We start from the raw sequence: 20,380 nt of genomic DNA on the forward strand, positions 1-20,380 counted from the left end.
TATTTTCACTAAATATACACCTTAAAATACCAACGTATTGCTAATAATTCTTAACATCACTACTAGTACTTTCTAAAATATATTTCTATAAGTCACTTCTAAGATTAGTTGCTATCAGGGCGGAGTCCGACCGTCGCTATGGAAACGCGTCTGTAAACTTTCCGCGAAGTTGGCGTCCTTGATTACAGTTTCCTCAAAATATTACAAATACTTTCGCGCTATTTTGCGATGGCAGCAGGGGCTGTGGCAGCACCGTTCATCATTCCCCTGAAGCACCCCAGAACCCAGAACCTGATTGATGACAGGACCTTTGTGAGCATCCAGTCAGGTAAAACCATCGTGAACAACATTGATAAGTTGAACTCGAGCTAGATGCGCAGCGAATCCATTCATTGCTTGTGCAATAAAGATGGTTGATGGCTGGAGGAGAGACTCTGCCTCAGTAGTGTGTCTTTGCAGAAACCCCAGGCGTCCTGGTCTTCTTCACTCTGGACGGGTCCAAGCCCGCTTCAAGCCGAACCAGCAGGAGCTACACCGGGCCCATCTTGCTGCCGCCGGGCCGGGTGTGTGTCAAAGCGGTGGCTGTTGCCAGGTTAGACTTTGTGAGGTTGTGGCAAGTGATGGGTAGATGAGGCGTGATGAAACTGTTGGATTGACGAAACGGTGTCCTAATTATCAGAGGCCACTAGATGGCGCTCTTGATTTAGAAAGGATGCGAGGCTTCATTGACTTAGTTGTTCAAGTCCAAACATTTTACGGCAGACAGTGCCATCTCAGGGCCTCAGAAAATCAGGACACTGTTTCATGAAACCTTATCACCAGGTTGCTCCTGCCGAAACATTACGACCGACTGTCTTTGCTGCAGGGACGGCAGGGAAAGCTCAACTGTGACAAAAGATTTCTTGGTTGAGAAAGTTCTTTCCGAGGAGAAACCAGAACCAGAAGCTTTCATACAGGCCAAATCTGAGGACCACCATTCTGGTGCTTCAGTTTTGGGGTATCCAGGTTTGAACTCCATCTATTTGCTCCTCACATGGAGAACCATCAGTTAACCTCTCTCTCCTAATGTGCCTTCTTACCTACAACCAGGTCCTCGATTTCTGAAGAAGCGACTTGGACCTGCAGCTGCCTCCTGGACCTCTCTGCGTCACTTATCGCCACATAACCACAAGCAGTCGGCCTGTCAATCAAACACATCTGACGACAGTTTAAGCATCAGGGCCCGCCTCCTGAAACGGGTCCATTTTCAGAGGTAGGCGGCAGCTTCTTAGCATCGCTGTCACTTCATTGAAACATGCTGTCGCTGTACAGATGTGATCAGTGTTCCGGTCCTCTGGAACACCTGGCTAGCTTCTGTCATCTGTGTGGCGAGAGCGTGAGAGAGGCTCCTCCCCCTACCGAGGACGGACAGGTACTGCAGGTGGTTAACCTGCACACATGGCACAGATCTGGTGATCAATGTTGTGTGTTGGGGACAGGTGGTTGAGTGTGTGTTCTGCCACAGTCGAGTTCCTGCAAACACTCCGAGCTGCCTGATCTGCGACGAACCTGTTCAACACCTGCAGGTACAGAACCAAACGCACGACCAACGTTGTTTAGTAGCTCAATGAGCGTGTGTTTCCGCAGAACAGCGCCCCCTCTGTCACGGCAAAACACATCAGGACGCTGGAGTGTCCCAAATGTGAAAGTCTGAACAGAAGTGATGCACGATTCTGTAACTGGTGCGGCGCCAAGGTGACCCCGCCCACCTAACCTCACCAGGTCTTTGTCCTGCACTGTGTGACGTCAACACTGTCCTTTCAGCAAGTGGCCTGCAGTGTGGTGTGCTGCCGGTGTGGAGCAAGTGGACCTCCAGATGCAGTCCACTGTGTTGTCTGCGGAGGACACCTGGAGATTCAGAGGGGCGCTGTTCCAGACAAGGTGCTGTCACAAACCATGAGGGGGGGAAACCCTGTCAGGATGGTGCCTCACTATTGCCCTCTCTACTATAGGCGTCCCCTGATATCTGCGCACAAAGCGACCAGTCTCCGCCTCGCACTGCCGAGCGGGCCACTCAGACAGTCGGACTTTATTACCCATCAGCCACTGAGCTGAACAAGAGAGACCAGCTGAGGGAGCAGCAGCAAAAACACAGCAGTGAGCGCCAGCCACCTCTGACCGCTACAAGCCCAGGAAGAGGTACAACTCTCCTCCTCCTGTAGTGGCTCTGCCACTACTCTCAACAGATGATCCATGGGTCAGGATTCATGACTCATTTGCATATTCATTTACACTGTGACACTGCAGCAGTGCACTGATGACTCAGCAGTTTTATTTTTGCGCCTTCAGGTTACTGGAGAAAACAGCTCGATCATGTTTGTGGCCACTTGAGGAACTTTGCTCTCAACAATCCTGAATTCAGAGTTCTACTGGGAGAACCTCGACTGGGCCGGGTACTCTGCCTCACCTGGTCCTCTCAGACGTGCTGCTGTCTGTTGTGTTGTGATACATAATATGCGGTGTGTGTGTTGCAGATTGTTTCGGCTTTGATCCAAGAAGACGTGTATGAAGTCAGCCTGATGTTGAACTTCACGTCTCGGGTGAGAAGGACAGAAGAATCTCCTCGAAAGCTCTTGTTAATAGTTTTGTCAGGCCACTATCCGTCATTAAACTTCGGTCACTTCTCCATCGTCGGGTCGCAGGGGCAGCAGCTTCAAAAGGGAAAGCTCCTATTTAATGATCAATCTTGGTCCCGACTTTCACCAATGGTCAAGTGAGTTTCTGTCGACGAGTGGCAGGTCACTTGGGAGAGACACTTAGTAGAGCTGCTGCTTCTCTGCATTGAAAGGCGCTGGTTCGGGCATCACAGAAGGACGCCCCTGAAGGCCTCCCTTTAGAGGCGTTTCAGGCACGGGCTGCTGGAAGGAGACCGAGTGGTCGACCCAGGTCCAGGTGGAGGGATTACTGTGTATCTCTTCACTGGCCAGGAAGAGTCTCGGGATCCCCCAGACTTTGCCTGACAGAAGGACTTTTGACGCTCTCTATTGAAGCTGCTGTCGCGCTTACAGGTTGACAGCAACTCTTGGGGTTGTGTAGCAGTTCTTACTAGTGCTGTGAGACGAATTCTGCATTCTGTGTCTTCTTAGGGTGGTGCTGAAGGGGGCGCCATCCCACGGAGTCACCTGCGGACTCTCAGCAGTGTCACCGAGCGAGCTACTGGGAGCAAGCCGAGATAGGTTCAATGGTTATGGTCAAAAAAGAACAACAATGTTTTTAAGATTTTTTATTTAAATAGTACAAAAATCTTCTTTGGTGGATACAATGCAGTACTACGTATATGTCCAGTGGTGAATTTACAGTGCAAAAGGCTATAAAGAGGTGAGAATTAAACAGAAGGAATGTTAAAAGCCTGTATGGCAGAATATATCACATATAATTCAGTCACATATGTAAAACAAGAATGGGATGCTACAATTCCATATCACAGTTGCACCAACCAAAAGAGCTTAATTCCCCTTTCCTTATTGTTTTGAGTGAGCTCTCTTTGAGTTACCCACTGGGTTAAGTTTAACTGTAGAGAAAGCAGAGGGACGGTAACAGCAGTGGCAGTAACTCATAATACAGTGCCGAGAGCACAGGAGCATTCATAAAAGCAGGTCACTTAAATGCATCAACTTGTTGTAAACATTTTTGTTTCTCTTGTTTTAACTTGTTTTAGAAAAATAAATAAACAAAACGATAATTTCTATAAAAGACAATGTGCAAATTAAAGAACAGGCATTTGTGATCATTTCAGTTTGGTCCCGAAGAACGGCAACCTACTAGGCAGGTGGGATGGAAGCGGATTCCCATTTAAGTAGCTTGGTCCCTGATGCACACTTTTTTTGCCAAATGATGTAATTTACACAGGCAGCAGAGAGTTGGGGAAGCGTGAAAGCACTGGCTTAAGATGAGTTAAACAGGAGCGAACAGTGATGGAGGCTGTCTCCAATAGCTCACAGGATTTCAGAACAGAAGAAGATGAGCCGTAAATTACAGTACAGCTTAAAAAAGAGAACTGGATTGCTCATATGCATTAGGAACAAGAGTGTCTCTACAATGGAGCCCTGAGGTTCACCTGCAGTGGAGTGTTGACACTGTTTTAGCTGCTAAATAAGTTGAGCACCAGCTCACAGCATGGTTCCACAAGGCCATGGGTGACCTGATACCTGGATCCAATGGTTGACAAAAGTCTATAAAAAGAGCTGCGCGATATATTCCAGAACATTTGAGTTGTTCACTGACTGTCCTATAGCTGGTTACAGCACCTTTCAGCACCAGACAGTAGCTGACTTCAAGAACAAAGGATCCAGCAGATTTACTAAGATCCAAATGTTCTAAAGCCTGAGGGAACTTCAAATGGAGTCACAGCATAATGGCTGGTGATTGGGGGTGAACCCCTGGCACTGTAGAGCGACGTGAAATCGTGTCAACCAAAGAGCCTGAGACAAAGTTAGGGCTGGGCAATTGGGCGATCAGCATTTTTTTTCATATTGTTCAAATTATTCTCGGGTTTTCAAAATGCCAGTTTTTGAGTCATCTGTACTGAAAACAAATTTTAAGGAATTTTAGGAAAAAGATACGAGTTATATCAACATGAAAATCGCACTTGTCTTTTTGATCAAGGATTGTAATGCCATTGCCCAACCCCCAGCCCCTTGCAAAAGTCGGTATCGGCCGATTTGTTTTCATCCAGTAATCCAGCATGTGGAAACTTTTCATGATGAGGAGACATAGAAGATGAGTATGTCATTCTTTTTGTGTGTGTACTGGCAATATGTTTTTGCAATAGTGTCTGATTTTGCCAAAGCAAATAAAGCAATATTGAATTGAATTTCCTTTGTCTACTACCTTCTGAACCATCTTCGTTTGGCTCCAGCTGTCAAACGCCTTTTCATGCTTTGAAGTAGTGCTTTTGCACTGTTGAGCAGGCTGGCTTGTCCAACACTGTGTTCGGGAACTGGAATCGGTCCGGATCTGTGCTGGCGTGAACCGCTTCCCAGACAGGCAAACCAGCTGCCAATTCTCTTCTTGACTGACGTTCGGCGGCGTTTTCCTGTTTGATCAGTAATGGTTTTCACCTTTTCCGGGTTTTCTCTTGGGCCCAGAATCATCTCCAGATGTTTCTGGTTTTCCTCTACCACCAAACCAAAGAGAAAGCATCGGAACATGTCCCTGTCTCCGTTTGGGCACTTCAGAGCCATTTCCATTCCATCTGGTTGGACCAACAGGATTTTCTGTTCCATGTCCCCGTATTGCTCAGGTAGAAGGTTGGTTCCTGAACTCAGAAAGGTCTCCAGCACATACAGAGCTGCCAGGAACTCCTGCAGCATCGGGTGTATGAAGCAATAGGTCTCCTGGATGTAGAGTCCACAAACCTTCTGAAGGATTTGACTGCAAAACCCATCAAGGATTGATGCCTGGTCCTTATCGTCCAGGGTGATGTCAAACCTTGCGAGGTCTTCTTTGTAGAACCCAGTATTCCCTTTCATCCACTGGTTGTAGGCAAATTTTCCCAACTTCATGACAAAGTCTCTCTTTCCACTATTCTGCACTCGGTGGATTAGAAAGTGGATGTACAATTCAGTTATGGTCTTTGCTAGCTGAGGGTCTTCAGATCTTTTGACTAACGACTTGAGTGATTTGGCTGCCAACCAACTGAAGAGCGGAATGCGACACATGACCATTATGTTTGGCAGATACTTGGATCTAAGGTGCTCAAGGATCTTCTTGGCCTGTGACTGATCTTGGATGGTCTTCCTGAAAAACTCTGAGATCTGATTTTCAGAGAAGCCATGTATATGTGTCACCCTGTCGAACAGCCCCTCAGGGATATCACCAGTGGCAGTTGGCCTACTGGTGATCCAAACCTTGGACCTGTGCAGCAGCTGTCCTGTCACAAGGTTAGAGAGGATGACCCCGATAGTTGTCTTCTGTTCCATGCTGCGACACACCTCCACATCCTTCAAATTTAGATCAAATTGCTTCACATCCAGGCCATCAAACACGAACAGAATATCGTCGGTATCGTAGTCTTCCGGACTCAGGTCTTTGACCTCCTCAAAGAAATGGTCTATAAGATCCTTGAGACTCAGTTCCCGGTCCACTAAATGGTTCAGTTCCCTGAAGGAGAATGGGAACAGCAGCTGCAGATTCTGGTTGGCTTTCCCCGCGGCCCAATCATGTGTGAACTTCTGCACTGCCACAGACTTCCCCACCCCTGCAATTCCCTTCGTGAGCACCTTTTGAGGTGGCTCCTGCTCTCCTGATGAAGGTTTGAAGATATCCTGGAGAAGAACCTGATTGCCCCCAAACTGCTGGCATTCTACTGCGACCATCTCACGGTCAGTCCCCTGCCAGTCTTCCCCCTTCTCCTCTGTGATCAGTAGATCTGTGCAGTTTGGAACTACAGTGGGTGCGTACGGGAAGTTTCTTTTCTTTTTCTTTCCCAGGAAGGACCGCAGTTTGGTGACATACTTTTGTTTGAGTCCTGAAAGAAGAGGGAGTGGGCAAGAAGTGTTGTTAATAAGCAGTGGGACACAATCTCAATGTGTACAGTGTACTGGGATTATTGGGGTGGCTTGACAAGACAGAGTACTTCACACCTTCCCTGCCCTATCTACAGCTATTGTCCATGACACTTCATCTACAGAACTCAAGCAACCATCACACCACAAGTCACCATACCTCAAAACAACACAAGGGAAATCGGCTGTTTCAGAGACAGAACATCAGAAAGGCTAAAGGTCCAGACCAGCTGGCTCACATCTTTACTCTGCCCTTCAACACATTGCCAGAGCTGGATACATATCCCCTCCAGAATCAAGCATTACACCATCACCGAAGCCCAAAGTAACCCAGCACCAGAGGGAGACAGAAACAGAGAAGTCGCTCATTTGCAGTCATTTGAATGCAGGGTACCCAAAGCTAATGAAGAAACATGCTTTTAGCTAGGAGGGCGTCCAATCTTTCTCAGCAGGACAGACCAAAACCAACAGGCATCAGCCGCCACTCAAACCTACATTTTAGGTTTGACAGGAGACAACATCCACTGGAACAGAATACCGTGTTTGTGAGTTCATACTCAAATACATCAGCAACATCTCACCAATAGCAGAATACTACTAGAAGCAGTGATACTGGCTGTGGTGTACTTGTACTAGACGTAGTGGAACTTATATTTAGTGATACTAATCAGTTGTTAGTGAGAGCTGTGGCAGTAATATTGATAGCAGAGAAGCAGGCAATGGCATAACAGTAGCAGTGGAGTAAATAGCGTTAGTAGCTAGTCAGTCAGCTAAAAGTAGAAAGTAGAAGTAAGCTGCAGTAGTATAGTTAGAACAGGATATACAAGCAGAAGCAGTGATAACAAAACTTCATTTACATATTTTATTGATACAGAGCTTTTCACAAACATATGGTCACAAGGTGCTTCACATGAAAACTGAAGTCCAGTTGACACCCAGGAGACACAGGCGTTGCATGCGGAGAGAGAAGCACAGGTAAGTAGTGCATTCCTGAAGGAGTAAAGTGCAGTATGGCAGTTCAAAGTCTGTAAACATCAGTCTCTCTATGACGACTCTGGCCATTGGTTTGTTTGTTCTCATGATTCAAATATACGGTACGAGGCGACTCCCCAAAACTGTCAGCAGTCTGAAGATTGGGTTGGTTCCCACTTGTCCCATCACTGCGCATCGCGGCAACATTTCAGGATTGACACGGTTCACATTGATGCCACACAGATTAACCGACAAAATATTCCTCTCATGACGTCATCTCCGGATTTTAGAAATAGTTTTACACTTACCGAGTGTTGAAAATCAGCCGAACCAAATTCGTGAACGACATAAGAAACAGCCCCAAAACCTTGTCACGAAGCCTTCTAAGCAGACTGACTGCTCAGTAGCAGTGCCAGTTTAGCATGTGCGTGGGCTTGTTTATACAGCCTTGTGAGGACGAGGACGTGGGTTAAAATAACAAAATAGCTCAGTTATTATAACAGGGTTTTAGTTTGGTTAAGCGTAAAGGTTAAGATGAGCTATTTGTTTTAGATGGTTAGGTTTAGGGTGAGAAGCTGGGGATAGCAATATGTACATCAATGACAGTCCTCACTACCAATACTTGGAAACACGCCTCCTTGTGGGGACTTTTTGCCATTTGGGGCTATTTGTGAGGACTCATTGCTGGTCCCCATGAGGTTATGCCTCAATTTTAGGAAGAAAACTTCAAAATAACTGGGCCATTATAAATTAATTTAAGTTTGGTTTAGGCCATGGTTAAGGTTAGCCATGTGTTTTGGAAGTTTGGGTAAAGGCTTATGGCAATGAGAAACCTCACAATGTCCCCATAAAAAAAGTGCGTGTTCTTGTGCTTCTACCTTAAACAGTATGAGTTTTCAATCAACAGATTGAGGACATTATGGCAAAGTAAGGAGATTTTGGACGGTCCTCACTTTGTCATGCCTCATTTTGAGGGTTAAAACTACAAAATAATTGTGTTATTATAACCGAGTTTCAGTTTGGTTGAGAGTTGGTTAGGTTAAAGACCTACAGAAGTCATAACAAGTGCTAGGGTATGGGTTCACCTTTCTTTGGTCCATGTTGAGGGCCTGTAATAGAGAACAAAAATACAGTAATGAAGCATGAGTAGAAGAACTACGGTAATAAGGATTATAGATTCTCACCCATACTGATGTTGACGCTCATGTCTCCGTGCACCTGGTTGTCACTTATGCTGAGACTGTTAACAGTGGAACCTCCCTCTGCAGCTGCGCTGACTGTTGAAGAGACAACGTCAACACCTCACATCACTCTGTTCTGCTTCACTACTACGCTCTGGCGAGCGGATGTGTCATGGATGAATGAGCCAGAAATGTCTGTGACGAATGACTAGAAAAGCATCACGTATAAAGTAAACTTACCAGAGGGAGCCACCCTCGACACACCGGCAGCCATCTGTCCTCAGGCTGTGAAGTTATGACGGCCTGGACTCATGACTGCACAGCGCCAGCTCCACTAATGTTTCTGTGACATAACAAAATAAGGTTATTTTGAAAATGCACATAGTACAACAAACTGCCAAAAACTGGATTGAGCCACAACACGCATCACTCTCATACCTCTGGAGTCCTGACGGACTTTCTTCTTTGGCGCGTCGATGCATGCTGTATTATGATATATATTCATTTGGCATGCTCCACCCGCGACCCTCCTCTGGAGGACAAGGCATGAATGTACTACATGTAGTGTATCTGGGGTTTCGCTAGCTCTAGCATGAGCATCGTGCTCGTGTTGCGCAGGGATCCCTTCATCAGCATCATCCACACGCTCCGCTCCCCGTTGGACGTGAAGTCTCGCGCATGTCTGTCAAGCCGTGAAACCCCTGACCTTGCACCCAACCGGCATATATCATGTACTTCTCCGTGGTTCGCCTGCAAACCTTTCTGGATACGGCGGTGGCTAACGTCCATTTCCGTCGACGACTGATGACGTCAGCTACATATATTTCTTTCATTCAAAGTCAAAACAGTCTATCAGTTGCAACTCATCGTGGATGTCTGTTGTATATATATATGCACAAAAATGAAAATATAAATTTGAAATGAATATTTAGAAGTTTACTCACATCCTGGTGCTTCTATGTGACGTCATAATTCATAGACGAAAGTCATGCAAAAAGATTTATACCGAACACACAAACAGCAAAACATGCTCAAATTATAGCAAAAGCGAACACATAAGTTACTTTATTAGATATATCATGTAAAGAGCGCAGATTTTATTTTTATAAAACTAAAATTAGATAAAAAGAAAAAAAAATCCAATTAAATACAATGTATGAAATACAAAAGATAAACATCTAAATAGTACAATAATATATAAACATGACCATCATTAACTGTGTTTTATAGTTAATCCGCCAGAAATTCAACACACTGGAAGCAAACTTGTAAATGTTTTATTTATAATTTTCTATATACTGTATATATTTCACTGCATAAATCATCAGTGAGTAGACATCAACCGTGTGTCGCAACAGATTCTGCATTTTTCTTGACTGTAAATACATAGAAAAAAATACAGAAAAAGGCCAGTAAAACCGCCTTGAGAAAATTTGAGTAGCTAAGAAAATTAATTGCAGACAATAAAAGAGTATTCATTTTTAGTTTATCAGTTTTAAAACTTTAAAATCACTTGACACTGACTCCACCTTGCACCGACTTGATCACCTTCATGTCTACATCCACCACATCCATGAACCTTTTCCTCCCTCACTCCATTCTCCTGGTATCTCCATCTGCAGCATTGATGGTGAAACGTGATCACAGCCAAAACCCTCCACCAAAATCCCCAGCTACACCTTCTGTTAACAAGCAACAGGTTTCCTTCTCAGCTGCACCCGGACCTGTGGTCAGACTTCTGTCTTCAAGCTCTGAAACTTAGGGAGGTGGGACCAAAGTGACAATACTGGTCAAGGGCAACCAGAAGCCAGGGAGGACTGGCCTAGTGAAGGCACAGTTGAAGGTGTGGATGAGGGACAAAGTGTCCCCGGACACCCCAAAATAGGACAGACTCCCAGCCTCCCAGTCCAGATGGACGGCCACTCTGCTCACTTCTGAACTGCACGGTGTCACGGTCTCTTTGTTGTCATGCCAAACAGAGAAGTGATGCCGATCATTGGAGCAGCGCAGACTCCATGAGACAGTGTTCCTGCCAAGACGGCTCTCATTCGTGGATCCTCTTCGTTTGATCCCCTTGTAAGTGACAGCCACCTCCATCTGACCCACCCAATCCACCTCCCAGTAGCACTGACCCTGCAGCTCCTTGCACCCAAGCACCTGGCACCAGTGGTCAAACCGTTCTACATGGGGTGGATATCGAGTCGGATGACGTTGAGCTGTCACCTTCAGGGCATCAGGTGAAAGTTTGATATGTTTTTTTGCTGTGTTCTTGTCCAGAGTCACATGGCGCCAATCTGCAAGGCCCATACACAAGTCATGATGCACAGGTACACAAACCAGGTAGACATGTTGGTACCCCATACCCAAGTCAGAGAATCACCTGGATAGGTGATAGGCAAGAACCATTATATGAAGAAGAAGAACAAAGAAGACCAAATCAGGCCAGTTAACTGGAGCGAGCAACAGAAGAAGATCTAAGAAAAACAAGTCTGAAATCCTGAAAAAAACAGGTCAGAATTGTTGGACCATCACCAAATTATGATCCGTTGAACCTGAAATAAACAATGTAAACCAGACCCAGGACGAGTGGACACACTTACACTTCCTTGGTCCCGGCAGAATCCTGCGTGGACCGCAGTGTTCCTTTCTGTTGACGAAGATGAATGTGTGAGGACTGAGAACACCACATTGTTCTTTCTGTGACCATACCTGAATCCAGGATCACTTGGACCTGCAGCAGGCAGTGGGACAGCAAAAGTTCCTGGGTGGTTGTAGCTGAGGTCCAGCTCCTTTAAGAACTTTGAGTTGGACTCAAAAGCTTTGGCCAGTGACCTACAGCCGTCCTCTGAGATCATACAGCCGGAGAGTCTGGACACACAGACAGTTAAGCCCAACGTGACACATTCACTTCAAGAGATCTGGATCTGTGATACCTGAGGGACTCCAGTTTACCACATGGACTCTTTAGTCCATCTGACAACAGACAGATTCCAGAATCCTGCAGGTCGTTGTCACTCAGGTCCAGTTGGATCAAAGAGGAACATATAGAACCCAAGCCTGATGACAGAGAGTCACAACCTTTGTCGGTCAGCTGACAGCCCGACAGCCTGGAGAAGACACATCAGTGCTCTGGATTAGTCTTTGACATCCTAGTCACAAGTCATATGGTGAGATGTTGAATCAGTAGTTGATGTGCAACAGGGACTCATTTGATCTAAATGTATTGCCACAACCCATCCTCACTGCCATGGCGCAATATATTGACGTTGGGAAAGTGAACGTTGAAAGTGAATGTTGATGCATTAGGTTTTCAAATGAAGCACATGTTTCACTGTCGCGGCACGTCCTGGCGTCATGGGCAGCGCGTCACGTAAAAGAAAGATGGAGGTTGGGGTTAGGATGGATCCCGCTTCTGTCATTCTTCACACAACAACGTGTCAACTTTTCCCTATGATGCCATGGAAGTGAGGATGGGTTGTATTATCATTCGATTTATTTTGCTAAGTGCTGCCTCTCCTGGGAAATCAAGTTCACGACTGTGTTCAACTTTGTAGTGTGACCAAACCTGAGTGTCTCAAGTTTGCAGCGTGAGTCCTTCAATCCCTCAGAGAGGAGAGTGACCCCGGAGTCTCTCAGATGGTTGTGACTCAGGTCCAGTTCCCTTAAGTTCAAACCCAAGGCGGAGGCCAGACTCTGACAGCTGTCGGCAGAGATGCCACAGCTGACCAACCTGCACAAAAGTAAAGCAGTGTGAATGCTAGCACTAAAACAGCTCTAAAACAGCTGCCGAAATGGAATGGTTAAACCATGGATGTGTTTTGTGAATGTAGTCATGATGCAGGCTGTTTCACAGCTGCAACCTACCCATCTTGACATGCTGACCAGTGTTCTGCACCTCACATGTTCCAGACTCACCTGAGAATCTGGAGTCTACATTGTGGACTTTCCAGGTTGGCCAACAACAGACAGACTCCAGAGTCCCGTAGCTGGTTGTAACTCAAGTCCAGCTCAGTCAGGCAGGAAGGCATCAGTGCGAGTGATAGAGGTCGACACCCCTCGTCAGTCAGCTGACAGTCAACGAGCCTGTGGGCAGCACAAATGAGTAAGGAAGTCACAAGTGAGCCTGAGTAGATGGTGGGTCACCTCAGGGTCATCAGTCGGCAGTGTTCGTTTCTGAGGCCTTCATGGAGCATCTTGGCTCCAATATCCAGAAGAGGGTTGTTACTCAGGTTCACCTCCTCCAGGTTGGATCCCTTCATGCTCAGAACCGCAGACACACACTTGCAGCCCTGACTGGTGAGGTTGCACTTGCTGAGCCTGCAGGAACCACAGAGAGACTCCGTCAACATCTGTCTATTAAATTCTGGCAACTAGGGCGCCCTCGTCTCTTGTCCTGTGTAGCTGGAGGGACCGAACTAGCAGCACTAACTTTGACCAGCTCTACAGGATTTCATGTGAGTCAGTCAGGTAGGTGGATACTCACTTTGCAGTCCTTGCAGCGTTCAGCACCGGCTGCAGTCTCTCCAGTGTGTCGTCGGACGGGGAGTACTTTTTCAAATCAAATGTTTCCAAGTCTTCGTTTGAGACCAGAATCAAATAGGCCAAGGCGGACCAGTGTACTGGAGATATCTCCTTCACGCGACCAGAGTGAAACAACCGTTGGACGTCCTCCACTAGGGAAGTGTCCCCCAGCTCACTCAGACAGTGAAACAAGTTGACAGTTCTGTTCCTGTCTGACTTGTAGCGGATTTTTCCTTTGATGTAGCTAATGGTTTTTTTCTTATCCAAGTCAAACTTTTCTCTTTTGCCCAAAACCCTCTCCAGAAGTTTCTGGTTTTGCTCTTCAGACAAACCAAAGAGAAAGCGCAGGAACAAGTCCCAGCGTCCATTGGGGCAGTTCAGAGCCATATCTATGCCATCCTGGTGGACCGACAGGATTTCTTGTTTCTTGTTCCTGTATTGTCCCGGTACAAGGTTGGTCCCTGAACTCAGAAAGGTCTCCAGCACATACAGAGCTGCCAGGAACTCCTGCACTGTCAGGTGTATGAAACAATAGGTCTCCTGATCATAGAGTCCGCAAACCTTCCGAAGGATTTGGATACAAAACCCAGCAACAACTAATACCTGGTCATTATCATCCAAGTTGAGGTCACACTCTGTGAGGTCATTTTTGTCAAAGATGATATGGTTTTTCTCAAGCTGACTATAGGCAAGTTTTCCCAACCTCATGAGAAAGTCTCTGTCCGCTTCTGGCCTTCCGCTCCTTCTGTTTTTCTGGACTAGGTGGATTAGAAAGTGGATGTACATCTGGGTCATGGTCTTAGGTAACTGAGCATCTCCAGAGTGGTTGAGTAAGAACTCAAGTGATGTGGCTGAGAGCCAACTGAAGAGTGGAATGCGACACATGACCATCATGTTTGGCAGATACTTGGATCTGAGGTGCTCTAGGATCTTCGTGGCCAGCGTCTGATCTTGGATGGTCTTCCTGAAGAACTCAGAGATCTGATCTTTAGAGAAGCCATGTATATGTGTCACCCTGTCGAACAGCTCAACCGGGAGATTAACGACAGCAGTTGGTCTACTGGTGATCCAAACCTTGGACCTGTGAAGCAGCCGGCCCATCAGCAGGTTGGAGAGGATGACCCCGATAGTTGTCTTCTGCTCCATGCAACCGCAAACCTCCTCATCATTCACTCTGAAACGGAACCGACTCTCATCCAGGCCATCAAACACAAACAGAACCTCGGCTGTATCGTAGTCTTCTGGACTCAGGTCTTTTACCTGCACAAAAAACTGGTCTATAAGATCCTTGAGACTCAGTTCCCGGTCCGCTAAATGGTTCAGTTCCCTGAAGGAGAATGGGAACAGCAGCTGCAGATTCTGGTTGGCTTTCCCCACGGCCCAATCATGTGTGAACTTCTGCACTGCCACAGACTTCCCCACCCCTGCGATTCCCTTCATGAGCACCCTTTGAGGTGGAACCTGCTCTCCTGATGAAGGCTGGAAGATATCCTGGAGATCTACCTGTATGCCTCCAAATCGCTGACATTCTATTGAGACCATCTCATGGTGAGTCTCCAGCCAACCATCCCCCTTCTCCTCTGTGATCAGTAGATCTGTGTAGATCTTGGATAGTTCGGAACCACAGGGTGCAGTCTGGTACTTCCTTTGTTTGCTCAGAAAAAAACGCAGGTCGGTGACACACTGTTGGAGTCCTGGAAGAAGAGAGGTTGTGCAAGAGAGGGTTAGTGGGTCACAGTAGTCTGTCTACATACCCACCTACCTACCTACCTAGAACATACCCACCCATCTACCTACCTACCTGCCTACCTACCTACCTACCTACCCACCCACCTACCTACCTACCTACCCATCCACCTGCCTACATACCTACCTTTCTACCTACGCAAACACCACCCGTCCCAACTACCTACCTACCAACCTACCCAACCACTCGACTACCTACCAGAGGATTGTCATTTGCATTGACGTGCTAAAGCATTTGCAACTTGCCAAACCTGACCAGAGGTATGAGGAACTGCACAAGTGGCACAGTGATGTGCAGATTGAACAAGTAGTTTGAGAATTTCAAAATGATGAAAAATGTACCAAAGTGACAGTGGGAAAACTGTAATAACAATTTTTAGCCTGACAAGAATGCACGTTTTTGAGGATTGAAGTTGAGGCCTAAGGAAGCAACTGGTTCTATAGCATGTACATGTTAACGCAGGCGACCTGCTCAGCACTGGTGCCGGATGTCTGTCAGTGAGTGTGTGGACTTTTACCTTTCTTGGGTCCAGGTCCAGGGCCTGAAATAGAGATTAAGAAGTGAAGCATCAATACGATTGAGCTGTGGTTTTATTCTCAGCTTCTCACCCATGTTGAGGATCAGGTCTCCCTGCACCTGGTTACTTCTTATGTAGGGACAGTTAACAGTGGCTCTTCCCTTTGCCATTGCGCTGACTGCAGAAGCGACATCGTCAACACGTCACACAACTCCGTTCTGCTCCTAACTTCACTACTACACTACAGCCATGTGCGGACGTGTCATAAATGAATGAGTAAGAAGTATCAGTCACAAATGACTAGAAAAGAATCGTCAGTAAAGTAAACTTACTAGAGGGAGCAGCCCACGACTTACCTCCAGCGTTCGCCATCTTCACGTCTCAGAAACAAATGAATTACTAAATGATTTCTCAGCCACTGAAAGTGAAAGTGCTGACGCGGGAACAGGAAGAAAGGGAGGTGACTCACTCACACGCAACCGCAGCAGTGCTCTAATGAACCTTGGTTGTCAAACTGGTCACAGAGGCTGTAACAGAGGCATTTTTAGTTGTAGAAGTAGAACATAATTATTAGATTTAGTATTTATTGTGGCATTTGTAGTAATATTGCCATAAGCTGCCATAGTAATGCGGATGGTACTACTTATATCAGTTTCAGGTGTTATATTATTAGATGTAATATCGGAGATGGTTGTATTTGGTTCAAGTATTAGAACAAGAAACAGCGTTGGAAGTAGTAGCACTAGTATTGCAGCAGTGATAGGCGCCACTGTGATAGGTGAGGTGGTACTGTAAGTGGTCATTTCAGTGAGTAAGAGAGGCAATATAAGTATTAGTGGTATCTTGACACTAGTAGTATGTTAGTAGTGGTGGTGGCAGGAGAAGTAATACTAGTTGTGTTGAAGACCCCCTATGCAGTGGGTAAAAATCTTCGGGAGAACCTGGGTCATAGTATTAGTAGAGGAGGTAGTGCAGTACAAGCAGTCAAAGTGGTGGCTACATTGACAAAACACATGAACAGAACTGGAATATCAGGTTATCAGGTTGGCACAACCTTCTGAAGCTGCTGGCAATTGATAAGCAGATGAGGATGGATAGATTGGTTGTAGAGGTAGTGGAGGTTGTGTTAGTAGTCACATGAGGAGAAGTAGAATTAGAAGCCTCACATCTCCTGCCACTAGTTGTAGTACTATTAATGGCAATGTGGTAAAAGAGGAAACAGTAGTTGAGGATATTTATTCCTCACTTACAAACCATCAGAAGAAAGCCTCGCCCCTTAAACCTAACCATCCAAAACGCATGGCTCACCTGAACCAGGACCAAACTGAAACCCAGCTGCGTAATGAAGGACGTGTTCAGTGCAGTGGGTACTCATCAACGACGGGGCTCTTTTTGGAGGGTTAAACTGTTTCAAACTGAGGAGCTTTATCCTCAACAGAACAACAGAAAAGGAAATGACAGCCGTTCAAATTACATCACTGTCACATGACCCGATCTACAGGTGTGTGTTCAGTGTGTGTGTGTTATTTTACCTCTATCGTTGTGAGAACCTATATGACTTCATCAACAGGGTGAGGACATTTTTGCAAAGTGAGGACATTTTGGCTGGTCCTCACTTTGTCAGTCTTCATTTTGAGGGTTAAAACTACAAACTAGATGGGTTACTATAAATGGGTTTTAGTTTGGTTCAGAGTAAAGGTTAAGTTTAGCCATTTGTTTTAGATGGTTAGGTTTAGGGAGAGATGTGGGGAATAGGGTTAGATCAATGATGGTCCTCACTAAGATAGGAAGACACGTGTGTGTGTGTGTGTGTGTGTGTGTGTGTGTGTGTGTGTCCCACCTGTTACCTTCGAGAGGCGTCGGATTCATGTCTTGGGTGTCAGTGGCGGGTAACCAGATCCGGGCCAGCGATTACTGGAGGTGTTTGTCTGACAAGAGGCCGGCTGTTACCATGGCGACCCCATTGACAGGTGAAGTGTGAAGACTGAACAGACAACAACGGGAGCATGAATAAAACATGCACTTCGCACAAACACACACAAACAACACGGATACTATGAGTGAGTTGATCACTTCCTGTTTGTGTTTTTTGCTGTGTTTGTTGCTATTCTTTTTACAATTTAACATCAAGCCTTAATTTGTGTGTAAATATTAATCGTTTTATTCATTCCACAGTTTCTTTAGATGCTGTTATTTTAGTGCAGAGCTGTGTTATCATTTGGACACATTTAAGAAATGAATTTAAAAAACTGAAACTGAAATCAGGACAGAGACTTTCATAATTCATTCGAAAAAATCAATTCACACAGCTTTTTGCATCAGAGAGAGGTGTTGGTGGACAGCAGCTGACGGTTGCCATGGAGACGAAGGTTGATAAGACGGACTCAGGTGAGCGCACCTGCAAACCTGGTCAGTCCCCCTGCACAGTTCAACCATCTCTGTCCCACCGGTTGGTCCGGTTCTAAGCGTGGATTCTTTTAAATCTCTGATAAGTAACTGGAGTTCTTCAGACCCAACCTGCGCCATCAGCAGCACCGGCTGTTTGGATCTACAGTTTCTGCTGCCGGGACCAGAACCACTGAGCCCCCGGGAGCCTGAGCAGCATGGCCTCCAACAGCGCCACCATGGGGAATCTTCCCAGCGGGGTTGGAATCTGTGCCACGATTCCTGACATTTTGTACCTGCCTGAGCTGGTGAGCGTGACCTTTCCCTCTATTCTTAATACTGATATAACAGCAGGCAAAAAGCTCTTCAACATTTTGGTGTCCGGCTCAAACTTCAAATAACCAAAGATGACATTAAAAAACAGAAAATTTCAATGATTAACAGAGTGTTGCTGTGCATCTCAAGTAGAGTAGTAAATAGTTGTCAACAAAATGTTTATTATTATTAGCGGTTGTGGTATTTGAGGTAGTAGAAGTGGTGCTAAAATCCAAGAAAGTATTAATGGAAATACAGCTGGAGAAAAATGAATTGTGGTAGTAGTACTTCTAATAATTATTTCATTGGCAGCAAGTAGTTGCAGTGTGAGTGCTAAAATCATAAGTAACATTATTATCATTGTTAATTGATACATGCATGAAATCATGACAATAAAAATCATTTAAGCGAATGCCATTTCTGAGAGGACGGATGAAAATTTCTAATTAAAACTATGAAATGATGGTATATCTGGGCAAATATCGATACGTTGAATAAATGAAATTCATGCTAAATAAATCTGTAATAATAGACCCAAAAAAAGAAGGAAGCCATCAAGTCAATGTTAATGTTTGAGAAAAAAGAAAAATAAATAGAAATGAAAAAGTTATTCCATAAAATGTTATGAAATTGAAAAAAAGAGAGTTGAGAAAGATTTATAAAAAAATCAAGATGAAAAGGTGTATAAATAAAGTATAAACATATTAGAGGGAAATATGTAAAATATATAAGTAGGAAAATAAAACAACAGCATTTTAGCTTTCTTTAACTGGGTGATGTCCAGGGCTGTTTTCCATTCAGTATAACAACAATTATTTCAGACGTGAAATACAGAAAAACGATAACCTAAATCTACAAAAGATCTGTCAGTCATTCCTGGAAGGAACCAAGGTAAAAGGTTGCAGACGATTGTCACGAAAGAATGAATTCCTTGCTGTCACAGTGACAACATTGGAATGAAAATAAAGGGTTGATACAAAGGTTTTCACGTCACACGGCCATGGAGGGTAAAGGTGGTGATGGTGCAAGACCAAGCAGGTATGATGGACATGGTGGGACTGTACAGGTGAATGAGGTCATGAAGGAGACAGGGAGACATGCACAAGGACGGGTGAGGTGGGAGTGGAAGTTGGTCCTCACCCTGCAGATGGTGTGTGTGCAGGTGTTCGGGGGGCTGGTGTGGATTCTGGTGGCGTGCACGCTTGTGGTCCCAGCAAACCCGCAGGGCTGGGTCATGTTTGTGTCCGTTTTCTGCTTCGTTCTTACCTTCATCTGGATGGTGGTGTTTGCCTGCGGAGGGCACCATAACAAGAGCAGCTGGGCCGCAGCCGTAAGTCCCCTTGCACCCCCTGGAAGTCATTTACACAAACAACACCAACAAGACGTTGTTTCCACAGGACTTTGTTTATCACGGGATCGCAGCGTTCTTCTACCTGAGCGCCTCTGTGTCACTGGCCAGAGTGACGTTGACCATGGCTGAGGGCCAGAACTTCCAGAACTATCAGCTGGACATCTCTGCAGTGGTGAGTCCACCACAGCACCCGCATCGCCTGACACCGGCAGAGAGTCATTCATGCGCCTCACTGAGTGACACTTGGGGGCTTCAGCCCTCATTGCCCTTCAAACAAAATGTCTCCCTAACCTCATCCCTGTCCCTTTCAGGTGTTCTCCTACGTGGCCACTCTGCTCTACTTCATCCACACCATCCTGTCAGCCATCAGGTGGAAATCTTTCTGAGGGGACTTTTCTGGGATTCAATTCCGAACACTTTATTCTGAAGGAGGAGGTGGAAAATGACGCATCAACACTTTGACTTGGCAAGGATTGGGTGGTCCAGACCGGGTTTGTCTCCCACATGACTACAGTCAATTCTCAGGAATAAATTCTCTTCAGGCTTTATATCATTGCTAGGTACAAATGAAAGACAGCTTCATGCTGTGACATGAAGATCACATTAGGGGTAGCAAAAGTGATATGCATGAACCAGCGCCCCCTAGCATGGCCCACCTCGTCCATCAATCCTCCCTTCTCCTGTCTTTCACACTTGCAAGCACACAATTACTCTGATCAACTATGCTGCACTCCTTTTGTAGCAAACCATTTTTCTAATTGAAGAGCTTTTGTTGGTTTAATAAATCGCAATCAAACATCACAGCTGCCATCTTATACGTCTTTTTTGTTACACTGAGGTAAACAA

At 45.7% G+C, this 20,380-nt stretch overlaps 4 protein-coding genes across 7 annotated transcripts; 2 read left to right on the forward strand and 2 right to left on the reverse strand.

Annotated features, from left to right (window-relative positions):
• Positions 1-193: 193 nt before the first annotated feature.
• dzank1 (double zinc ribbon and ankyrin repeat domains 1) lies at positions 194-4,598 on the forward strand. Its single transcript, XM_053855298.1, has 12 exons — positions 194-328; positions 460-592; positions 866-1,005; positions 1,090-1,252; positions 1,312-1,411; positions 1,505-1,561; positions 1,627-1,734; positions 1,804-1,920; positions 1,992-2,178; positions 2,329-2,432; positions 2,514-2,579; positions 3,126-4,598. Exons 1-12 carry the CDS (start codon positions 229-231, stop codon positions 3,213-3,215), a joined length of 1,365 nt encoding a protein of 454 aa, XP_053711273.1. The 5' UTR covers positions 194-228; the 3' UTR covers positions 3,216-4,598.
• LOC128754816 (protein NLRC3-like) lies at positions 3,290-9,482 on the reverse strand. The gene is made up of 5 exons (XM_053857747.1): positions 9,137-9,482; positions 8,939-9,041; positions 8,702-8,794; positions 8,603-8,626; positions 3,290-6,508 (listed from the first exon to the last, which is right to left on the reverse strand). Exons 2-5 carry the CDS (start codon positions 8,970-8,972, stop codon positions 4,866-4,868), a joined length of 1,794 nt encoding a protein of 597 aa, XP_053713722.1. The 5' UTR covers positions 8,973-9,041; positions 9,137-9,482; the 3' UTR covers positions 3,290-4,865.
• A 418-nt stretch (positions 9,483-9,900) lies between these two features.
• LOC128754809 (NACHT, LRR and PYD domains-containing protein 12-like) lies at positions 9,901-15,938 on the reverse strand. 4 transcript variants are annotated; one of them, XM_053857726.1, is made up of 11 exons: positions 15,816-15,938; positions 15,575-15,724; positions 15,484-15,507; positions 13,182-14,913; positions 12,842-13,015; positions 12,614-12,781; positions 12,264-12,428; positions 11,632-11,805; positions 11,408-11,566; positions 11,299-11,345; positions 9,901-10,992 (listed from the first exon to the last, which is right to left on the reverse strand). In XM_053857726.1, exons 2-11 carry the CDS (start codon positions 15,651-15,653, stop codon positions 10,457-10,459), a joined length of 3,258 nt encoding a protein of 1,085 aa, XP_053713701.1. In that variant the 5' UTR covers positions 15,654-15,724; positions 15,816-15,938; the 3' UTR covers positions 9,901-10,456. The 4 variants fall into 4 exon arrangements, with proteins under 4 accessions (XP_053713701.1, XP_053713700.1, XP_053713702.1 ...); XM_053857725.1 differs by having other exon boundaries at positions 15,575-15,661; positions 15,840-15,893; XM_053857727.1 differs by having other exon boundaries at positions 15,840-15,893.
• A 2,045-nt stretch (positions 15,939-17,983) lies between these two features.
• Positions 17,984-20,335, forward strand: LOC128754847 (myelin and lymphocyte protein-like). Its single transcript, XM_053857793.1, has 4 exons — positions 17,984-18,176; positions 19,346-19,513; positions 19,581-19,706; positions 19,846-20,335. The coding sequence occupies exons 1-4, from the start codon at positions 18,087-18,089 to the stop codon at positions 19,918-19,920; spliced, it is 459 nt and encodes a 152-aa protein (XP_053713768.1). The 5' UTR covers positions 17,984-18,086; the 3' UTR covers positions 19,921-20,335.
• Positions 20,336-20,380: the final 45 nt, after the last annotated feature.

The sequence above is a fragment of the Synchiropus splendidus genome, chromosome 2 (genome assembly GCF_027744825.2).
Source record: "Synchiropus splendidus isolate RoL2022-P1 chromosome 2, RoL_Sspl_1.0, whole genome shotgun sequence".
In the NCBI taxonomy this organism is placed as follows: Eukaryota; Metazoa; Chordata; class Actinopteri; order Syngnathiformes; family Callionymidae; genus Synchiropus; species Synchiropus splendidus.